We start from the raw sequence: 22,041 nt of genomic DNA, 5'->3' as shown, positions 1-22,041 counted from the left end.
CTGACAATCATTTTAAATAAAATTATCGCCTTAATTTCATAAAGGCCCACAAACGGCCGAGCGGTAAAGTCGCTGAACACTGGTAGTTCACTCCGGGGTTCGAATCCCGGTAAACGGGCTGGTTGCACGGGCGTTTTCGTGAATTTTCTCATGTGTACCGTGTATGCCAGCTGTTTTTCCTTAGAAAGTTCTTTACGAAGTATTTGGTCAGAGCCTTTATCAGTCTTTAGAGGCTAAACATTTTGAAGGTATGAGATGAAAAGAAAGACTGGTTTCATCAAGAGGTTTTCGTTTATTTAATTATAACAAAGCACACTAGGGCTATCTGCCTAAGGGGAGGGATGCCTTCGTGGAGGACTTTCTAAGGGAAACTGGCTCGCATACACGTTACACATGGGGAAAACCACGAAAACGCCCATGCAGCCAGCCCGTTCGCGGGATTCGAACCTCGGACCGAACTACCAGTGTTCAGCGTCCGCTTGGCCGCTGTTTTAGCAGGAGGAAAAAAAAAAAAAACATCTTTAGGTTACATCCACATACATTAGATTTTTCATCTTCAGCTTGCGAGACTGTTGTCACTCAAAAAAATTAGGGCAAAAATTATCATTTTTCCGAGTTTTTAATTAATATCTCTGATTTCAGCTACATTTTTGTTTTTTGGAAAAAAAGTAGACGTCAACCTTTTCCAGGACCCAGAAAAGAATTGTAGAAAATTTGGTGATGACAGCTATAGTAGTGACTAAGTTATTAACTAAGCCCACACACAGACTTTCTTCTTTATATATATACTAGATTACATATATTTCCTTTTACATCTAAATCAAAATAATACATACTGTTGCCAAAGCATAAGACTAAATCTTTATAATTAAATAAAATTTAAACTCAGTTAAAAATTTAATTTTGAAAGTTAATGCGTTTGTTTCTGCATTTCGTTTTTGAACAAAAATAGTTAAAAAAAAAAAAAAGAGTATCAAAATATTAGACATACGTTTTATTATCCTTTAAATAAAACTAAAAGAGAAAATTACAGTGTCTCAGAAAAGTGTTCAACACTTATCTTTTCTGAAAATAATGTCTAAGGTTTTCAATATATTATGGTGAAACTATAGTTTTCTTTGAAATATGCGATCATTCATTTCTCATTTTTAGTAGTAATTTTTCTAAAAATAAAATAATGGTTTCAGAAATTAACATCGTTTCGAATAAGTGGCTGAATTATACTACAAAAGTGATAGGGCACTCACTGTTCTCTCAAATAAATGTAAAAAAAACACATTTTAAAAATGTTTTGTGACAATATTTTCGCGGATTTAGTATTAACCTTCAAAAAACGGTCTAAGTGTTTTGGCATGGATGCAAGAAAAAACATTTAATATTTTTTTTTTCTAATACTTTGATTAGTATTAGCTCTCAAATCTCGGTTTCTCATTTTTATTATTTCTAGCCTAATTTTTCTCCAATTACTTTCAGTTAATTAAATATCAGTTATTTCAATTAAATATATGTTGTAGTGATCCATAAACTTAAGATTGCGGCTTCAGTGCACAACATGCACTACTTTATCACCTTTTCTGTTTCGCTATATTCTGTATTTAGTTTACATATTCAGTTTATAAATATTCTTTTCTGAAATTCTTTTTTAGACCTCATGTTTTAAAAATTAACCATTGTGACATAGGACAGCTTTAATGGTCTCCCGAATCTTTTTTACATTTTGAATTCTTTCATGTTTTGAATAATGTATTCCATAATTAACCCATGCTACACTAGGCCTTTTTCAGTATCGAAAACAAATGAAATACCTTATCTATCGACGATTGTCAGCAACCTCTATTTATCATGTACCCGATTTTATCGAAACTTAAGCCTCGAGGTGTTAATAACAATACTGATAATTCCGGATAATCATTTCTCTAAGACACGACCACTTAAAAAAAGTTCTTTCACTGTGATAAAAACTATAACAAAAGTCACCAAAATACTGGTTTTGCATTTTATTAAATTTAGCAATTTTTTTTCCTTCAGCTAGATAGTTTTTATTATACTATTTATTTCGCAATTTTTCAGAAAATGAGGAAAACTCTATATCAGGTAACGGTATTATGCAAACAAAGAAGTTACTTTCATCTAACACGCCAGTTTTACAAAAGGGTTCAAAAGCCAAGATTATCTCGGCTTTTTCAGCCTGCTTTACAAATCCTTGATGCATGACTAATTTTAAGAGGTCCTTAGGTTTAAATATCAGACAGTTTTTAAACCTTTTCTTTGAAATTCAAATTAAAAAAAACATCGGCAGTATAATTTAGAAAAATCCCTTAGTTCTTTATACCATTGAAATTTTCCCTTTTTTGAATGAAAATATCTTTGATGCCTTATCTATCATTGGATCCAATTTTTACTCGACAGTTTCCTTCCATTTTGTTTTAATGATATTCCACGAATCTAATTGTTTCAGAAGAATATACTTAAATAAATTTTCATTTAGTCCGTCAAACCGTATAAAGGTTTATAATACTTTCATGCTTATCGTGATGTGGATGAACTTTGCATTTTTTCCTCAATACAATTTTCTTTTTCCTATTATTATTTTTTCCATCTTGGAATCTGAACCAATGAAATTAAAAACTGTTCGTATTGATCATGATCTCTTCAGGAATAATGGAGGTACTAGATATAGTCTGTGCACAACAGAATAGGATTACTCTCTCTTACCGAAGATCAATTCTAAATATCAGAATTTGCAAGAAAAACTTTTCTTCAAACAGTATAGTTGGACGACGTTGTAATGAACTGCTTCATTTTTTTAAAAGAACAGTTCCGAACATGATTTCTTGTAGCATTTACTTAATTCTGTTCTCTTCCGTGTAATATGTGGTTAAGCTTGAAAAATTCGTAAAGTTTACAAGTGCATTTACTGAGCGATCATTTTTTTTTTATTTGTTTACCTTTAATATGACACTAGACCATGAATATTCATCGGATGCATTAAAATATGCTCCTTGAAGTTTATAATATTTGTGCAAACTGCTGTAGAAAGCCTGCAGTTTAAAAACGCAAAAACAGTAAGAATATATTACTCATAAAGAAATATCAATATGCAATCGGGACACTTTTTTAAGGAAAATTTTCAAAGAAGGGAAATAAAAACAAATAAAAAATAATATTCACATTAACAAGCAAAAAATCACATGCGGAATGATTCAATTAATTTAGCATTAATGATACACTTTTTTGATTCCTAATAATCTGCGATTTTTCCATGTTACACATTTATCATAACTCCTGCATAATATTTTTTTATTTAAATATAGAGATCAGATTTACGTTTCATGCATTCCTGCAAATATGCATGTAACTGGTGTACCTCTTGTTTAGTATATTATACATATAGATAACACTATGGTTATATATTATACAGCAATGGGATTAAAATAAAGCTTATATGTCATATTTACACACAAAAAACTGCAAAATTTTAGTATTGAATTTTTCCATTAATCACAGCCTTGTAATAGCGATTATTAGCATTGTTTCCCAACTTACTGTCTGTAAAATATCATCTTCTTGCCAAAAGAAATTTAAATGGAATGTTTTGTTGAATTTTATGTAATTGATAGCTACTGTCATGGATTATTATTATTATTATTTACGTGTTCCGCCTTAAGGCACTATGCGGAAGAGAGAGATGCCGTCGGGGAGAATGTTCTAAGGGAAACTGGCTCGTATTAACACGTTATCTACGGGAAAAACCATGAGAAAGCCCATGCAGCCAGCTCATTCGCTCGATTCGACCCTCGAATCAACCTGCCAGTGTTCAGGGACTTTACCGCTCGGTCGCTGATGGGCTTACTGTTATGGATTAAAACACTGAATTCTATGAAGCAGTTAAAGTTATCTTTCCGCAGTTAACTATCTTTTGCCAATTTATTGCTATGCCTCCCTAAAAAATGGAAACCTGTTCCCTATTCCTTCCTTCACTTAGCCCAAGGCAGAGCCTGACTAAAGCAGGGGCATACGGGGTAGTTGCCCCTGTCCCCCAAATCACAGAAGGCCCCAAAATCAAATAGAAAGTTTATCATTATAAAAATTTAAATATCTCCAAAAATTTCGCTTAACAAGCGAACTTTTTTGGGCCCCCCTTTGCTTCCAAAAGCTAAACGAACACGCCAAAGAGCATGTAGTATTATAAGATATGCATGTAGAAAGGCTAAACAATCAAAGTTTTATTCTTCAGATTTCAACTTGTTATGAATTCAGTTCTAAAATTTTATAGAAGTATTACGTATACTACGAAAGGTGTTCGAGATAGGAGGCTAATTACTTAATTTCTTTACTATTTTACTCTTAGGCATGCACTTCCTGTTGCAAGTTTCTCAAAATAAGGAAAGAGTTTATAAAAACAATTTCAGCATTGTTACATTAGAAGGTTACGTAAGTATAAAATTTTGCTTTTTGTATGGCCTTCGTAGAGCAAAAAATCCAGTTAATTAAACATAAATTTTTCTTTAATAAATTATATACAAAAAGTTCCAAGGAAATATTACAAAGTTTATTTTAGCTATTATATTATTTTTTATGTTAATTCTTTTTGGTAGCTTTTTTTCCCGTCAGCCTTAACCAGAATGCAAATTAGTCTGAGTTTAAAAGCAAGCGAAGCTGTATTTAGAGATAGTATGGCAGCCACTAGGACAAATTACTAGGTTGAGCCTCCAATCGTGCAGGTCCATGGGTATGGTGAATGAATTTTTGTGTCTGTTTGATTTTTTTTAGAATTTTTATTAGTTGAAGGTTTTAAGACACCGAAAATTCCATTGTGCGTTTTACTGAGTTCAGTAAACCTTTTACTACCTTTTACTAATTCAGTAAACGTTTTACTGATTTCAATACTTGTGATTTCAGTAAATTGAGTTTCTGAAACCTTGCAAGTAGCGGAGGATACTGATTGCGAATTCAAGTTGAATTAGCTTCAACTTGAATAGCTTTTTAGTTATAATTTACTTCTTGTCCGTCTTACCAAAATTTACTTACACTTCTATTTAGTTTGTGAAAACGATAATTTTTTGGAATAAATGCATGGAACCGGTTAAACAAATGTAAATTACATTTCACCTTACAATTGGAACTCAATGTAAAAAATTTAAGGAAAATTACAGTGTTATAAAGACGTGTAAATTTGGAAATGATTTTAACTAGTTTACAGTTAAGATAGTTTCCAAATTTACAGTTTCGTAGTCTTGAACCATGGCTAGTAAAACTGTTGGATGAATCTGCCTGCTGAGAGATAGCACGCGTGCGACCATAAAAGCAGCGGTCAGTTTTAATGATAGGATCTCCACGCTATTTGTTCAGCCTTTCGGAAACTCATTCAAACTTGTTATTCAGTATCAGAACAGCAGAAAGTATTTGTGACAGCTTCACTATTGTGATGCCCAAGCGTCGGTGTGGCACAAATACAACGAGAGAGATTATTAAGTATGGCTAGTTCGGAGGTTTACAATTTTGATTTCCTTTAAGGAGGCACTGATAGACATTTTAGCTAAAGAAGCGCCCTAAACGGCCAAGCATCTGAACATTGGGTAATCTCCAATCCTCCCAGATTTATTAGTGCTTTCCCTCCACTTTAATGAAATCGTTTTTACCTGAACAGCTAACGCGATGATACATAACAAAGAATCTAATGGGAAAATAACTACGTTAGTTAAATAGACCAGTGCTTTCCAACCTTTGTCAAATTACGGCACACCACATAAGCATAAATAATACCACGACACAGTGTGAAAGAAAATTTTTTATTAATATGATTGATTTCTTCTATTTCATACTAGGGATTCAATTAATATGATATTTATTTCAAATATTTTTGCATTATAATGCATAAACTTTCCAGCTAGACATTTGCTTTAGATAAATCTACTTATGCAATCATAAGCACGAAATAAACGAAAAATATGGCATGAAAATACTTATCTATAATCCTCAGTGACTGATATTTGAAAAATATTTTATACCGCATCCATGAACTAAGATATCAGATTTGACTGAGTGAAAATGTGATTAAATATTTAGAACTCTCATTATATAAAATTGTGATATGAAAATATAGAAGTAAAATAATTATATATATATATACACACACACACACACACACACAAAAAAAAAAAAAAAAAAAAAAAAAAAAAAAACTACTGTGTATAAATATGCTAATAATAATACTATAATAATACTTTAATGATAAAAGAATAAAAGAAATAAATATATGCAATTTTTTGCCGCAGTTAATACAGATGTTACCTTCTTATTTCAGTGAGGTACTTGGGCTGGTTTCTGTGAACAAACTTTTTATATCTAGGTCTCTGATCGAAAGCGCTGCATGCAAATTATGATCAAGACTTTTCGTAGACGATCTTTTTAAATTCTCGATCGTGAGCATAAAAGAGGAGGGGGAGGTTTTTTCAAATTTAAAATTATGAGCATGAGCGTTTCAGGAAAATTTTTCCGGATTTTGAGATCGACAGATCTAAATGAGTTAGAATATTTTCATTCTAAAGGACAGAGTTATGTTGGAAGCAGAATTTTACAGTAGATATCAAATCATAGATTGCTAATTGGTTGCATTTAGATCAGGCTATACAGAAGTTGATCATGTTGGTTAGTGGGTCAAAACCAAATGGTGAGGTAATAGTTGAGAATATACAGATTGTTGCTTCGGATTAAACATTTTGTCGAATTACGTAATCCCAAAAACGAAGGAAGAGAGAGAGTTCTTTGAGCTGAGATAAAATATGAAGTAGATGGTTAACCCAGAAATGGTAATAAATTTAGATTTGGAATTTCGAGTGGGCTTGGTCAGTTGAAAATAAGAGAAAAGCGGTTGCCGAAAAGAATACGTTGAGTCGAGTCAGTTTAACTAGAAAAGAGTGATCGTAGTCAGAGTGGTCCATAATCCAGGCTGGTGGAAAAGCATCCAAATGTCAGTAAATACTATAATTTTGAAAAACAATCAATTACCTCTTATTCAGATATTATTAAATGAAATTCTCTCATTGGCGTTGCTAGATAAAGTGCCCAGCGGAGCTTCCTATCAAAGGATCGTAAAAATTGATTAAAACTGATGGTAGAGAAAAAGATATGGCATCACTTAATTCCATCCCCCAAGGTATTCTGGATCAAAATTGGGATGGAGTTACGTAAGTCGTACTGTCATCTCCAAGGTGTCCAAGGCATTAATCAACAGTAGACGTTCTCTTCCACATGGCTGTGAACCTGATACAAATTATCATAATTCGGATAAGTCACAATAACAACATTAAAGCATTATTAAATTAAGTTGAGAATAAGTTGTTAAATAATTGAGTGAAGTAAAAGTAGCGTCAAAATTAACTGAAATCGTAAGGAGAATGAAAGCTATGTAAATTAATAATAGTACGCTATCGAGGATGAAAGAAAAGGGGCAAAATAGTATTCTCCTCGGTTTAGATAAAATTGCTTCTTTTTCTTCGCCTCCAAACCATTCAAAGCTTTCATGACCGGGTAAGAATGCCTCTTAAATACATCGTTTTTTTTTAAAGGATTGCATTTTTTTCATGAGATCTCTTCCCCTACCTATTTAAAATTTCTTACTCATTTACTCGTCCCAGAAAAAGTAAGACATTCAGTAAATATTATCACTTTCAGCTTTACTAATTACTAGAAATGCTGCATGCATTTGGAATGCATAAATGACCGGTTTTTTGTTTATAAAGAAGTCTCTTTTTTTTTTGCGATTTTTTACGCTGTTCAAAACTGGGAAATGGATAACATTTAAGTTTTTTACCTCATTTTATCATAATAAGGAGAAATACATCACAAACGTTATCAGAAATATAAGTGAAACATGGCATCAATTAATAGCAAGTAAAATAAGGGTAGTATGGAAATATACATCAGCATACGAACGATTTCATTACATACGAACGTTTCCGTGGTTTTCCCCATGTGTAGCGAGCCAGTTTTCCTTAGAAAGACCTCCACGGAGGCATCCCTATTCTTAGGCAGATAGCCTTCGAGTGCTTTACTGTCTCTCAATAAACCAAATCAAATCCTTTTGTTAAAGTCATTAATAACATAATGGAAATTGGGCAGCTATTTAGTTTCAATGAATTAGTTTCCATCCATGTTATTGAGTGCATCATATTGAAAATTATTGAACTAAATAATAAAAAACACTTATTAATATAGATGGAAAACAAGAGGAAACTTAGACAACGACAGTGTTGAAGTGCCTGAACGAGATTTAATAGCTGAACAACTATAAAAAATTAAGGGAACGGCTGAATTCTTGTCTTAGCTAATTCCAATGTTTAACGTAGCCTTACAATTAAAAAATGCAATTTGTTACTAGAAAGAAATGCCTGAAGGGAAAAGGGGAACATTTTAAAATTAATTCTACTGAAAGCATTTATATTTATTAATCGCATTTTATTTACTGAAAAAACAGAGAGAAATTTTTGTGAGCCAATTGTAAATTTTTTTTGTGAATTTAGCTCATCGATTATATCGTTTCAAGTAGTCCGGCATAATGGTGCAAACGATTACTAAGACTATGTAAGATGTTGCCGTATTAGTCACAAGTAATGTATATAAGATACAGGTAATATTCATATCACAGCCACAATTGAAGAACTCAAAATGCAAAGAGCTGACATACATAAAAGATAATTAAAAAATGTCTGGCAAAAATGGAAAAGGCGAAATAAGCAGCTTTAATGGAATGTATGTGAACTAAAACGGAGCTTTAAGGTCGTACAAGGCGCTGTTGAGAGGTTAATAAAAGGGTTCTGCTGGAGTAAATCCTGATTTTCCTTGCGAATTTCTAATGATATGCATCGCTATACGAGCGGATTTATCTTAATATACTGTATGCAGAGCAGATTTATCTTAATATACTGTAGACATCTGTAGAACATTTTTTTTTATGAAGATGCAACCAATCTTTAGGCATTTTATTTTCCATGTTATTAACTAGCACACTCGTATATTACATAACATTGCATTACTAATAAGCTTATCCACATAACAGTATGTACTACATCTATTATTAATTTTATTTTCATCGTGTTGAAAAGAAAAGTTTTCCTTCCCTACTTAAGACATTCTCAATCTAAAAGTGTAAGAAAATTATAAAATGAAATTAGCTAAAGAACGTAAAAGTCAAAATACGGATTAAATTATGAATGCGACTCGCATTGGAATCACATTATGAAAAAAACTACTCAGTAACCAGAACATTCATTATAAAGTGAATTTAAATCAACTGAAAATTCTTTTGAAATGGCATGTCCGCGCAACGCGACGGATCCCCTGAAACGAGAGGACGTCCCGTTTTTACATATTTCAAAATTAGCAATTATGACGCATGTACGCACACACACATAAGTTATAAAATATGAAAGCGAAATATTAACTTTAATTTGGCAATAGCTTCTTTTATTCTTCATTCGAATTTGGCTACTTCCTCTTTCTGTCCTAAAAATAGAAATCTGCATCATACAACCTTTTGTAACAGGTACTGCACATATATTTTATTCAATCACACATAAAAAATTTCAAAAAAGAACCGACTCTATATCTCATGCTTTGTCTTGCTATATGCCGCTCGTCTCTCTGCTTCGCTCATTGTCTAAAGATATAAATTTCAAAGAATAGTATGAAGACTGGGTGTATATCGCATCCATGATGATGAGTGAAAAAATATGCATCTCAAAAATTAAACTAATAATAAAATTATGCTATATCTCTACGACCATGTCTGTCTGGAAGTCTCCTCTTCGTTATGCATCATTCAAACTACTCAGTAAAACAACTGCCTAAATCCATTACAACTATCGCCCAATCATCAAGATTCTATTATTATTAATCTACATATTACAGAATTTGTTATATTTATGATATGTTATATTTATACTACATATTACAGAATTACATTTTACTCTTTTTTTTCTTTGTTCGTTTAGATCAAATCTTGAAAGTGAATTCTGATCCTCTTCTACCTCGGTGTTTTCTTGAAAATTTTATTTATACATACCTGAGATGACAATACAATATTCCCAAATTGTTTCAAATTTAGATTTCCCTCCCCTTTAGTATTGAGTTTTTCTCATGCATTCTTGTTTAACTGTTAAATTAACTACGAAACTTTTTGTTCATATATTTATTTCTCTTGAGTAAAGAAGAGTAGGTTATGCTGCAGCTAAATGTTTTTAAATAATTAAACGTTTTTCGAAAGAAACGGCCAATTAATGTTATATTTTTTCTGAAATAAAATAGAGTTTGATATGAGATAAAAAATAAGTGCAACTTGAAATGGAAGAGTTTTTAAATCGAAATTAAAATTAACATTTTAACGTATATATTCATTATTTTTGTGCAATTAAAGCTCATACAGTATCTTAAGTTTATATTTAATCTGTCATATTGCTTCGATACGCGTTTTCTAATTTGCATCTAATACTTCCTTTGCATCCATCTGTTGATGGTGATGATGATGATGATGATAGTAACAATAATAATACTCTACACAGTCAAGAAATTATGCAATTGCCCTAATGAGCCTAAAAGAAACAGAAAAGAAACTAGTTACTTCTTACATCTAGGTTTGTAACTTATTGTTAACCTCAAAAAGGAGTAAGAGCTCGAAGACTAAATGGAATACACATCTTTGCATTCTTTGATCCTCTCCCTCCCACACACACATTTTAGCCTCGTTGGAATGGTACTGACTAAATCAAAAATCATCTTAAAAACAAAAGGTCAAGGCCTAAGGCTTTATGTCTTAAGGACCCCAGATTGTTTATGACTGCGCTTTTGTCTTATTCAAAATCAAAGAAAATGGGAGCTCATGTGAAAGAACAGTGTTCCTAGAATGTCGGACTTTCTTTTAATGTGATCCTATCCAACAACAGGAACAAATATATGTCCTTTTAGGTCTCTGCTAAGTCCTGGTTCAACAATAATTGACATTTGTTTTGAGTATTTCTAGATAAGACTTAAATTATCTCATGCTTTACCTCGGATCTAGTTCACAAACAGTAATTTGCAAAAAACCGGCCATTTGTTTTATTTTTAAAAAAAGAGTTACAGCTAAAAATATGGTAACAAAACCTCACCTGTAAAGAATTTTTCTTACAGCCACCGTATCATTTACAATGCTAAAAATCAGCAATTACGCTAAACAAAGAGTCATTTTATAAGTTGGTTTTAGATTGATTGACTGAAGACTGAAAAACAGAAAAGAGTATTAAATTTTATCTAAGTTTTCTATAGTTTAAAAGTTGACAGAATAAAGGAAAAAAACCATGCTGTAGATAACTACTCCCTCCATGCATGGCGCATATGAACCTTTTTTATATTCTGATTGGTCGCTGAAAATCTTTGAACTCTACGAGCAAGTGTTTTTCCAAAGATCTAAAGATTTAAAATACTATACAACATTAGTTTCTTTGACTGGTTAACACTAAGTGCTTTGCTAAACTATACCATAATGGCTGAAATCAAGGGTGAAATGCTACAATTTGCTGTCCCATTATCCTAAGGAAGGGATTAGAAACTTTTGAACAGCATCATCACTAGTTTTTCACAATGAAACCTCCCCTTCCCTTCTAAGCAAATGATTGAAGAAATGATGCCTATTTGTCAACTGATGGGACAAAAAGACAGTGCTGTCTGTAGGAAACTTCTGAAATAGCGATTAATTACCCGCTACATATTTGTGTCCTTTACGGTGAACGTAGACAAACTGTTGTAACCTGGAATGGTTCGGCGGTAATTAGTTAAACGCATAAGTTGTGAGGCCTGGAAAAAGATTAAAACTATCGGTTCAAATATTTCTGAATTTTTACAGAGGAAAAAAGCGCAGGAGAATAATAAGAAAGACAACAAACATTTCGACAGCATTTTTTGTTTAATATTTGAGATGGGCTATATTTACTTAAAGCAGCGTTTCTCAACCTGGTTGCGTTTCTCAGCCCCAGGAGTAGACGGGAAAAAGATGTAATAAAAGATAAAAATCTGTTGTAACAATTTGGCATTCCCAAGTCAAATTATATTTCATCATGAAAAATCAAAATAATTAAATTGGATCCGAAATAGTTTTAATTTAGAAAGTAAAATTTAGTAAAAAATAAAGTTTATTTGTTTTAAAAATTTCGGTATACGTTTTACTTGCAGGTCCAGTACTTGTCGAGAGAGATAGGACCACTGGCCGATATCTAACAATAATAGTCGGTGTCGGCCGACTATTGCAGGCTCGTCATTGTTTTCTGTGATAATATTTGATTTCCGCAAGAATCTAGGATAATCCCACGGTTAATCGTCGGGCTGGTTGTAATTTGCCCATTTCTTTTCTGTGGAATGTACTGCAATTAATTTAGCGGTCGTACTATAAGGGGCTCCAAAAAAAGGTGGCAACACTGCTTTGTCTGACTTTCTATTTTTCTCATCATAATATTGTTTTTTGTCATCATAATATTGTTTTTAAGGTTACAGCGGAAAACATCGCGGAGAAAACAACGCAAGGAGAAAACGTCGAGGTACAAAATATTGTGGGAGAAAAGAAAGCAAAGAGAAAATATCGCAGTTCTAAAACATCGTGGTCGAAAATAAAGCAGTTCAAAAACTTCGCAATTTAAAAGCATCGTCGTCGACAAAATCACCGTATGATGATAACAATGCCCACATGCGCTTTTCAGGTTGTAAAATTTATAAATGAATTTTCGCATAATGATTTTAGAGCGCTAGAGGGATAGAGGGTGAATATGTTAACGGCACTTAAGAATAAACGGTAACAAAACAAGATATAATTTTCACTAAAAACAATAACAGATTAACAAGTCTGAAAGAAAATAATTTGATAATTAACTAAGCAATTTGTATAGAGGTAACCTCATGCATTTATTTATCTTCCTTTTCTAAACATTTTTAGACTGCATTTTTTATTAAAAATTATCTGTAAAACTTCATAAAAAGATTAATTAATTAATAACCTTTTTTAAGTAACTATGTAAATTCAAAATTCTATTGTTATAAATTTGCAGTAATTTTCTACTTATTATCAATTTTAAATGCATAAGTTTCCTTCTTATTTTTTCAGCAAAAATGTATTAGTTCATTCAAAGGTATGAAATATAGAAGTAAAAAATACTCCTCTTTCCTTCTTGCGTTCCCAGATCGTTATTCGAAAATGTACTCACACTTTTTAAAATCTGAAAAACGGATATGTGCAATGTTATCGTCATGCGATGCTTTGTAGGTACTATCTTTGTAAGGTACTGTATTTTTTACCACGATATTTTCGACGACGATGTTTTTAAACTGCGAAGTTTTGGGATCGCTTTATTTCCGACCACGATATTTTGTACCACGATGTTTCAGAATTGGGATGTTTTCTCTTTACTTTCTTTCCTCCCACGATGTTTTGTAGTACGACGTTTTCGCCTAACGTTGTTTTCTCTGCGACGATTTCGTTCGCGATGTTTTTGCCAGGATTTTTCCGGCGGACACAGTTTTTAATCAGTTCCAGAGGCATAGCTAGGGTTTTTAGGGCCCGGGGACAGCTGAAGATTTTGCGTCCCTTCCTGTGTGCCAAAAATGGAAAACATTTCATTCTGCAATTTCATCACAGCAATTTGGCGCCCCTTGGATGCTGCGCCCGGGGACAGATGTCCCCTTTGCCCCACCCTAGTTACGCCACTGATCAGTTCCTAGCTTGCTTGTTCGATTCCTACTTTACTAAGACGAGAATAAAATGGTCAGAGTTTTGTGGTTAAATACTTACTATGGCAAGTCTATGTCAGGTTGTTACTTTGGTCTCCTCGGATGTGTCAAAGCAATAAAATGTATATATTGTTGCATCCATCGACAAGCTGTAGAATCGAAGTCCTTTCCTATTGGTATGAAAGAATTTGTATGATTCTGTGACAGTGGTCATTTTCATCAAAACCTATCACACGAATTCAAGGTTATTCTCATTATTGTGTCAAAGAATGGGCAAGATTCACAAAACCCCAATCCTTCATACTGAGATTCGATGGCTGTCTTGGTACATGTTTGATTGAGTTTAGATAGATGGGGTATAAAGTTCTTAGACGTTTGTTTGAGCTTAGACAAAGTTTTGTTCTTTTCAGGGACAAAATGACAGTCAAAGTGTTCTTTGAGAACAACCCTTTCTGACTTACTTTAATAATAATGAATATCTTCAGGCAGATACATTACGTACGTAATTTATAAGATATTTTCTCCTTCCTTTCAGCATGCCTTCGTGGTGTACTTGATGGCATGGCTTGCTATCGACAACTAATTTCTGAACAAAACAAGAAAAGGCAAACCATGCTAGATAACTTCTTCACAAAAAAGCGAAAAATGTCAAATAAAGAACTCTCGTTCTCACAAACATAACTTCTTTATTCGAATGTTTTCTGATTTTCATGAATGTTTTATAAATAAAAGTCGGTATTAACCACACTCGCCGCGTATTCGGAAGGTCCCGAGTTTGAATTCTGGCAAAGGCACTGCGTGATTTTCAAGTCTCCAGCATAAAAAACCTTATGACCCTACAAATTATATATATGTAACTTATCCGAGAATCATGAATGGTTTCATATAGTCTTGCACACATGTTCGATATCTTTCCGAAATTAAACCAGCTAAATTTTGTTCTTCAGAACAGTGCAGTATATTCCAAGTTACGGACAAACTAGAATCTTTCATTCAGAAAATAGAATTTTGGAAATTATGTATTGAGAACGACCAACCTGAAGTTTTTGAAAAACTGCACGATTTTCTCTCTGAAACGGATCTTCACGTATCTCAAGAAATTAAGAAACAAATAATATATCTGAATGGACTGAAGGCAGCTTTCGAATTTTTTTTCCCAGTTGAGAAATGAGAACGGATTCTTCACTTAAAGTAGAAATTGAAAAGAAATCCTTCATCTCTTTTTGTATTGACCTGAAAAACGAATGTCCAGAACTATTCAACAAGGCAATCACTATTCTGCTATCGTTCTCAAGTATCGTATTAGCGGATAGGGCTTTCTCGTCCTACACTTGCTTGAAAAATAAGTACTGGAACAGATTTTCAGATCATTAAGTCACCTTCTATTCTGGATTTAAATTACTAAATGCTGCCAAACAGCCTCAAAATTCCCATTAAATGTGATAAAAAAGAGAAAAAGATGTAGCAAATACGTAATATTGACGGCGTAGAACATAGATCTATACTGAGGAGGGAACCTGGCAGTCGAGGCGTTTTAAAGTCCATTTTAATTATATTGCCATTTGTGGCCACAATTTCACTTCGCATTCTAATCGTGCCTATTTCCAAAACATTTACATTTTTGATACTGTTGCGTTAGGAACAGAGCGCAGCGAAGTAGCTTCCAAGCAGCTAAGGAGAGAGGTTCAAGCTAAGTGTGCATTTATTCAATAGCAGTCTGTTAAGAGAAAGGTTTTGGTTTAGCTTAGAAAGGGTTCGGTTCTCAGAGTTCCGAATTAAATACGTCATTAGCGTTACGCAAGCTCTGTGGCATAGATTACTCTAGAAATGGCGCAGTACAGAAATGTTGTTAATTTTTTTAGAATAAAGAGGAAATAACCAAATTAAGAAAAAGACTAATGAAAGGTTATTACTTAATTAAATTAAAAAGATTTACATATTTTTTATCTTACGCTCACATATATATCTATATAATTTAATTAAATGAGTATAATTATCAATGTACACCAATTTTGCATAACTGTTAAAAATAAAAATGTCTCCTTATTATAGTGTTATTAAAGTACCTGTACATGTAGATGTTAGTGATTATACATATATGGGGGGGGAAGTGCAATACTTTGAGCAGTGATGATAGGTCAAGAGGTACGCAGGTAAAAAAAGTTGAGAAACGCTCCTTGTCTACGCTCATGGAAGTGTTCATCAAATTTATAACTAAACTGGATTAGATTTATCATAGCAAATGTTAACTGCTAGGGCTATCTGCTTAAGGAAAAGGAAGATGCCTTCGTGGAGGACTCTCTGACAGGAATTTGCTCATATTCATGTTTTACACAGAGGAATCTACGAAAATATCGATGCAAGCAGTTCCTTCATCAAGATTTGAACTGAGAAAATACTATCAGCGTTCAGTGGTCTTATCTTTTCTGCCGCTAGAGTGCCTTATAACTAGAAATTCAAGATGACAGAACATAGAACAAATATTAAAAATTTCATTGCAAAATTATTTCTATGCATTTAACAACTTCAGAATTAAACGAAATTTTTGTGCATTTACAAAATTATAGAATTAAAGGAAATTTTAGCATATTTTTCTTTTTTGATATTATGATATAAAATAAATTTTATCATTTAAGCTGGACATTTATTTAAACTGGAACGCCAAAGACTTTTACAATAAGCACAGACAGTCGAAAAAAAAAAAAAAAAAAGAGAGAAAGTTTTGTTCTTTTCAGTGACAAAATCGAAGTAGATGTATAAATATGTAGCAAGAAACCTCATCTCCTATTGTGGGAATTATGGATGACGACACAAAGGCTTTAATTCTCGCATCTACGTACTCCATCCGCTTGCGTCATCCGCTAAAAATCCTTCAATGATTCTGTCTTTCGAAACCACCCTCTGAGAATTATCCTTCCGCGATGAGTAAAGAGTTCTAATATACAAATACGATTACATCTTTAATTGAATTCTAAAAGACATTTTTTAACAACTAATACATCTGAAATTCATTGAGGCTTTGAAATCTTGCACTATTTATTTGTAAAATTTGATTAAATCTATAACGAAATTGCTATCTGGTAGGGCGGATGTCCCTAGCGCCGGTTGTTGACTCTCGCGGATGCAATTCAGGCTGCTAATGCGCAGTCTATAGATCGTTGCACAATGGAGGTTTCAGCTTTGAGGTGCGGTGTTATCTGTACTGCTTTCTGACTAGGGTTGGCCACAATTAAACGGCCGGTCCCTAGACTGAAGCAGTGTGGATTAATTACGATTTAACTTCCCTACTGGAAGTATCGAACCCGTTTTAAGTTATATTCCTCAATGGAACATCACTTTTTATCGGGTAAGTGTGCTTTGGTAATAATATTTCAGACGTGGCTTTTGAAAGGTCATTGTGATTGAACTTTTAAATTCATGTTTCACTTCAAATAAGTGATCATATGGAATAGCGATACGTATGCTTTGACCATAGACTCATTTTTATAATTTTTTCCTTGAATGAACGAATGGAATATGTCTATTTCCTGTATTTGACCCGCATATGGCGTTACGGCGCAGATCGATAGAAAAACATCCGCCTTCGAGATTTATTTGGCGTGGCAAAATGCTTCAGCTTGGTTACAGATCCTTCAGGGTTTTACTCTGACTTTTATTGCTTTTTATGATAAATTTTTAATTACATTGCCTTACATGAAAAAATAACATGTTTTCATTTGTGTCTGCTATGTTGAAGTAAATTAGGTGAGACGAAAATTTGTTTTTGACTTTTGTTATAGTTGTAGTATAAAGTGATATTTTGTTTCTGTTTGCTGTTTAGGGAAATTTAAAAGCCTTAAGATATGATTACATGGACGGTTTTTCACATGTTTATTTTCGTAAATTTATTTATATTCAACTTTATGAATTAAAATATTAGAATTGAAACATTTCGAGAAATTTTATTGTAACTTGTGCATTTTTCAGAATTTATAATTCTATAATATTAATTTTAAATCTTGTGAAAAATCGATTGTTTTTGCCTTTGTAAAACAAATTTTATGATCTTTTAATAAATAAATTTTATATTATTTTAATAAATATGAAATTACTTGTATGCATGTGTGTGTTTAAAAAATTGTATAACTTTTTTTTTTTTCTTAATAGGTATCTCGATTTTGAAACGAATTCCAAACCAAGATTAAAAGATATTCCAATTTGTCATTTGGATTACATAAAATTGTGATATTTCCTAGTCGTGCCCGAAGAGACCAACTCCATTTTTTGTGTTTTTATCAGCTTTTCACAGTTTAAATTGTCTAGTGTATCAAAAATCATTTCACTGACCCATTTGGAATAATTTATCGAACCTCGATGACTTGTGCCGCGAGAATAGCCAAAACGAACTTGCGACTGAACCTGAGAGATGCTGGCCACAAACAGCAAACTAATTTCGACAGTAAGCCTGGCAGTGGAGGGGGAAACCTTAGTCCAAATCTGCAGCCTGCCACACCTCCTACCTATCCAAATCCCAAAGAGCCACTCACTGCCACAAAGGTAGCAGATAAGTACTTGCTACTGAACCGCCTTGAAGGTAGTACTCTAAGGCGTTGCATCCATATTCAGAGTCAACAAGAATTTGTATGCAAGGTAAATACTTTTGAACTGTTTATTAGAATATTATAGGAGCAGCTTTCTGCATCATAGTCAAATGTTTTCATATTTCCCTCCACTTCCTTTATTTCACCTCACATTGTGTGGTTCGCCTGATAAATTATGTAAAACTTGTTTTGCAAGGTTATGGATATAAAAGGTTTAATTTTAATTAACCATAATTTAATTAATTAACCATTTAAGGGTTTTCATCCGCAGAGAACCCGTTGGCGCCGTTACATTTTTACTCGCCAAGCTAACGATGAGCCGAGCCGTAAACGTGATTTTTAGTGCATGTAAATTAAAGTTAGCAGATGAAACAATATATTAAGCATATGGTAGTAAAAATTCACAGATAATAAGCATGTAGATGTAAAACTAACCGGTTAAACGTGATATACGAAAATAAATTTGTATTAAAATCAAGTTAGCACAGAAAAGAATATATTATTAAGCACAAGACAATATATAAGCATTTATAACGGAAATAAAAATTCATTTAAAAAATATAAATCAGTATTAATATACTGAAATTTACCGGTTAAGCGTGATATACGAAAAAAAAATTGTCTTAAATTCCAGTTAACACAAAAAACAATATATTCCTTACACTAGCAGTGGTTTGCTAATTTTGATGACTATAGTGGTGCATCAAACTATTCTGTCATCTTAGATAATCAATAATATTTTTTTATTTCTCACCTATTTATGTCACACCTGTCATCCTCTGAAAGGTTATTGTTAGAAAAGCATTAACAATATATTATCTTGTTAAAATTTTACGCCATAAAAATTGATTTATTCTCATAATTTTAGATGACAATAACCAATAATAAAAATAAAAGCATTATTTAATATTTTAAATGCACATGCACATTTTTGCGGTCTACGAAAACAAATTTTAGACGTTGAAAACCTCATGGTTCTTAGAGCTGTAAATAATTAAGAACACAACGTGAACAGCCGTGTTACAAATTAGCATTCACCCCTCCTTTGATCCCGAACCGAGAACCGGCATCTATCTACGAAAATATGTCTATCTATTCGTTGTTAAAAAATTCAGAAAAAAATAATAATAAATAAGAGAAGAATAATATAAATCTGCAAATGCGAAAAACGACAGTGATAATTCAACAAAATAAACGCAAGAGGAATGGTTGCAAACTTCGAACTAGCGAATAGGACAAATCCGTTGGGTTACCAGGTTTGAACTATTATCGTCAAAGTTGGCGATGTTTACATTTACCGGGTACTCTGCGGAAGTGCTTCCAAATTTAATAAAGTACGATTTTGAGTGTATAAATAAATTATCAGCAAAAGCCTGGTGTTATCTTTTTGTGATGTTAATGGGAGGTATTATGTAAGTAAATCTGTATAGTTAGTAGAGATGAAATGGAATAATGTATAGAATAATATCAGTTATTGTAAATGAGACAGTTTATTCATACGAAGAGAAGCAAATGCAGTCATCTAAGTCTAAAATGAAATCATTGTATTGTGTTATAATCATACCTGGTATGTATCTGTGTTTTGTATTTTTATCATATTTAGATTTAGTAGTAGGAAAATGTTGAACATTAAATTAAGCAGAGCAAGAATTTTGCTTCTGACAAAGAAGAACCTGTATCTGTTTGTCCTCGAAATCGAAAGTCTTAACTAAAATCCGTGCCAAACAAAACCGTGTTTTTGCGTTGCCTAATTTTACGTTTTGCTGTGCATGTTTCTCTTCTGTTGTTATGTTGAACTTTAAATGTTTTTTATATTTAAATAATTTAAATTTGTCTTATCATCCCCAATAAATACACAAAGCAGATTTATTGCATTCAGTTCTTTTTATGTAATTTTAAAATAATTGTTTCCATCTCATTGTACTTGAAAGTGTAGGAAAACCTCTCGCAGTGACCACATCCCTAAAATGACATATGAAATGTAACGAGTGTTCCCAATAACATAATGAAATACCAGTGATTTCATTCTCTAAATACTGCTGGTTATGCTTCAGGTTTTATGCATCTGGAATTATGGGTGCTTGTGTTGAGGAGGTTTCATTGCATGCATATTTGAATTTTAATATTGGCCTTTTATTTCTATTGATACAGAGCTCACCAGTGGGCCCAAGTAGTAATTTTGCTGAACGCTGATAGTTTGGTCTGTGATTTGAATCCTGGTGCATGGGGCTTTTCATGGTTTTCCAATGTGTAACTTGTAGCCATATTCTCTTAGCAAGCCCTCCACAAAGGCATCCCTTTCCTTAGACATATTGCCCTGGAGTGCTTTGTCATAATCAAGCCAAGTTTACTGATATAGAGAATTCACCTGTATAGCATAATAAATTGTTCCTTATGTTGATCTAATTGTTCACTGTATTGCTTTAATTAATTTTAAGTCATTTTAATAATAATAAAATGTATTGTAGCACATCAAATTTATAATTGCAATTGCATTTGAGCCAGTACTTGGTAGAGAGACGAGTTGAATTGTTTTGTCTATATGATTATGGTAAAGCTCAGGAGGGATATATGCCTTTGTGGAGGACTTCTATGGAAAGCTGGCTCCTACCTACATTTACACATGGGGAAAACCATGAAAATGTCCATGCAATCAGCCTCTTCACCTGGAATTGAATGCAGGTGGCAACTAACCAATATTCAGCAACTTCACTGCTTGGTCAGTAGTTTGCTGTTAAGTAAATATACAACATGAAAAAAATCTCTCACTAGTCATGACTTACCTTTAGTTTTTGTTATTATTTTAAAGTTGAGCTGTAATAATTCTATTTAGTGATTTTATGCACTTCGAAGCCAAATTTCTAACAAAGATATTTTTTTGCACTCATATTTTTTATGAATGCTAACAAAGGAAGTGTGTGCTTTATCACATTTAAATGGAAACTTAATGGAGATCATTAATAATGAAAAGTTTAATAAATTTTTTAATTTTCGGGAGGGGAGGGGCTATATTTGTTATCAGGATCAAACTGGTCTGTGTATTTTTATAAGATGCATCTTGCTGTAAAGAATGAAAGGAGCTTAAAATCTTTCATGTCAGGAAAGTTTAATATCTTAAAAAGTATAGTTTATAAAATTTGGAGTTTATATATAACAACAAGTATAATTAAAACAAAAGAATTTACATATGATTGATCTGGAGTGTAAAATTCAAACGTACTGGCCATTTTAATGTAAAAAGGAAAGGAAGTAGAATTTTCTTGTTTATACAGCTCATATCAGATACTATTTATATCAAAAAAAATTTTTTTCATGTTCCAAAATATAAAAATGGAAGATGAGCTGTTTTCAGTTTGTTGCTGGAAGTTATTAAAAAGGCAGTTCCAGTTCTGCAATAAATATTTTATGAATAGTTATTTATGTATACATATTCCAAAGCCAAGAAATATTTACCATTTTATCCGTATGTGTCAATAATTTCAGTTATGTACAACAGAACTAAGGAAAGTACATATTGTAAACAGTAAAATCAGTCTTTTTTTTTTTTTATTATTTTTTTTTTTGGTGATTTCATAGTTTAAAACTTAAAAAGTAATGTTTAAAATGTATACAGAAAGCAGCTAAAATTTTTTAACAGAAATAATATTGCATACTAATAATTTTCCTTATGTATTTGAGTAAAAGTGTATTTGGACTATCTAGGGAGAAG

General features: G+C 32.5%; 1 protein-coding gene across 2 annotated transcripts in view; it reads left to right on the top strand.

Moving 5' to 3' along the window:
• The window catches only part of LOC118195008 (tribbles homolog 2-like), a 263,332-nt gene that overhangs the window by 225,775 nt on the left and 15,516 nt on the right, over positions 1 to 22,041 (top strand). Inside the window, exons 1-2 of one of the 2 annotated variants that reach the window (XM_035366233.2) lie at positions 16,894 to 17,098; positions 17,899 to 18,381. In XM_035366233.2, coding sequence (XP_035222124.1) covers positions 18,106 to 18,381 — 276 coding nt within the window. In that variant the 5' untranslated portion in view covers positions 16,894 to 17,098; positions 17,899 to 18,105. Of the gene's footprint in view, positions 1 to 16,893; positions 17,099 to 17,898; positions 18,382 to 22,041 lie in introns of those variants that run through there. The other variant, XM_085811518.1, reaches the window with a different exon arrangement.

The sequence above is a fragment of the Stegodyphus dumicola genome, chromosome 2 (assembly GCF_044657685.1).
Source record: "Stegodyphus dumicola isolate Sdum_Otavi_A_Nest chromosome 2, ASM4465768v1".
Classification (NCBI taxonomy): domain Eukaryota; kingdom Metazoa; phylum Arthropoda; class Arachnida; order Araneae; family Eresidae; genus Stegodyphus; species Stegodyphus dumicola.
The sequence above is the reverse complement of the archived record's forward strand: the minus strand, read 5'-3'. Positions and strand labels throughout refer to the sequence as shown.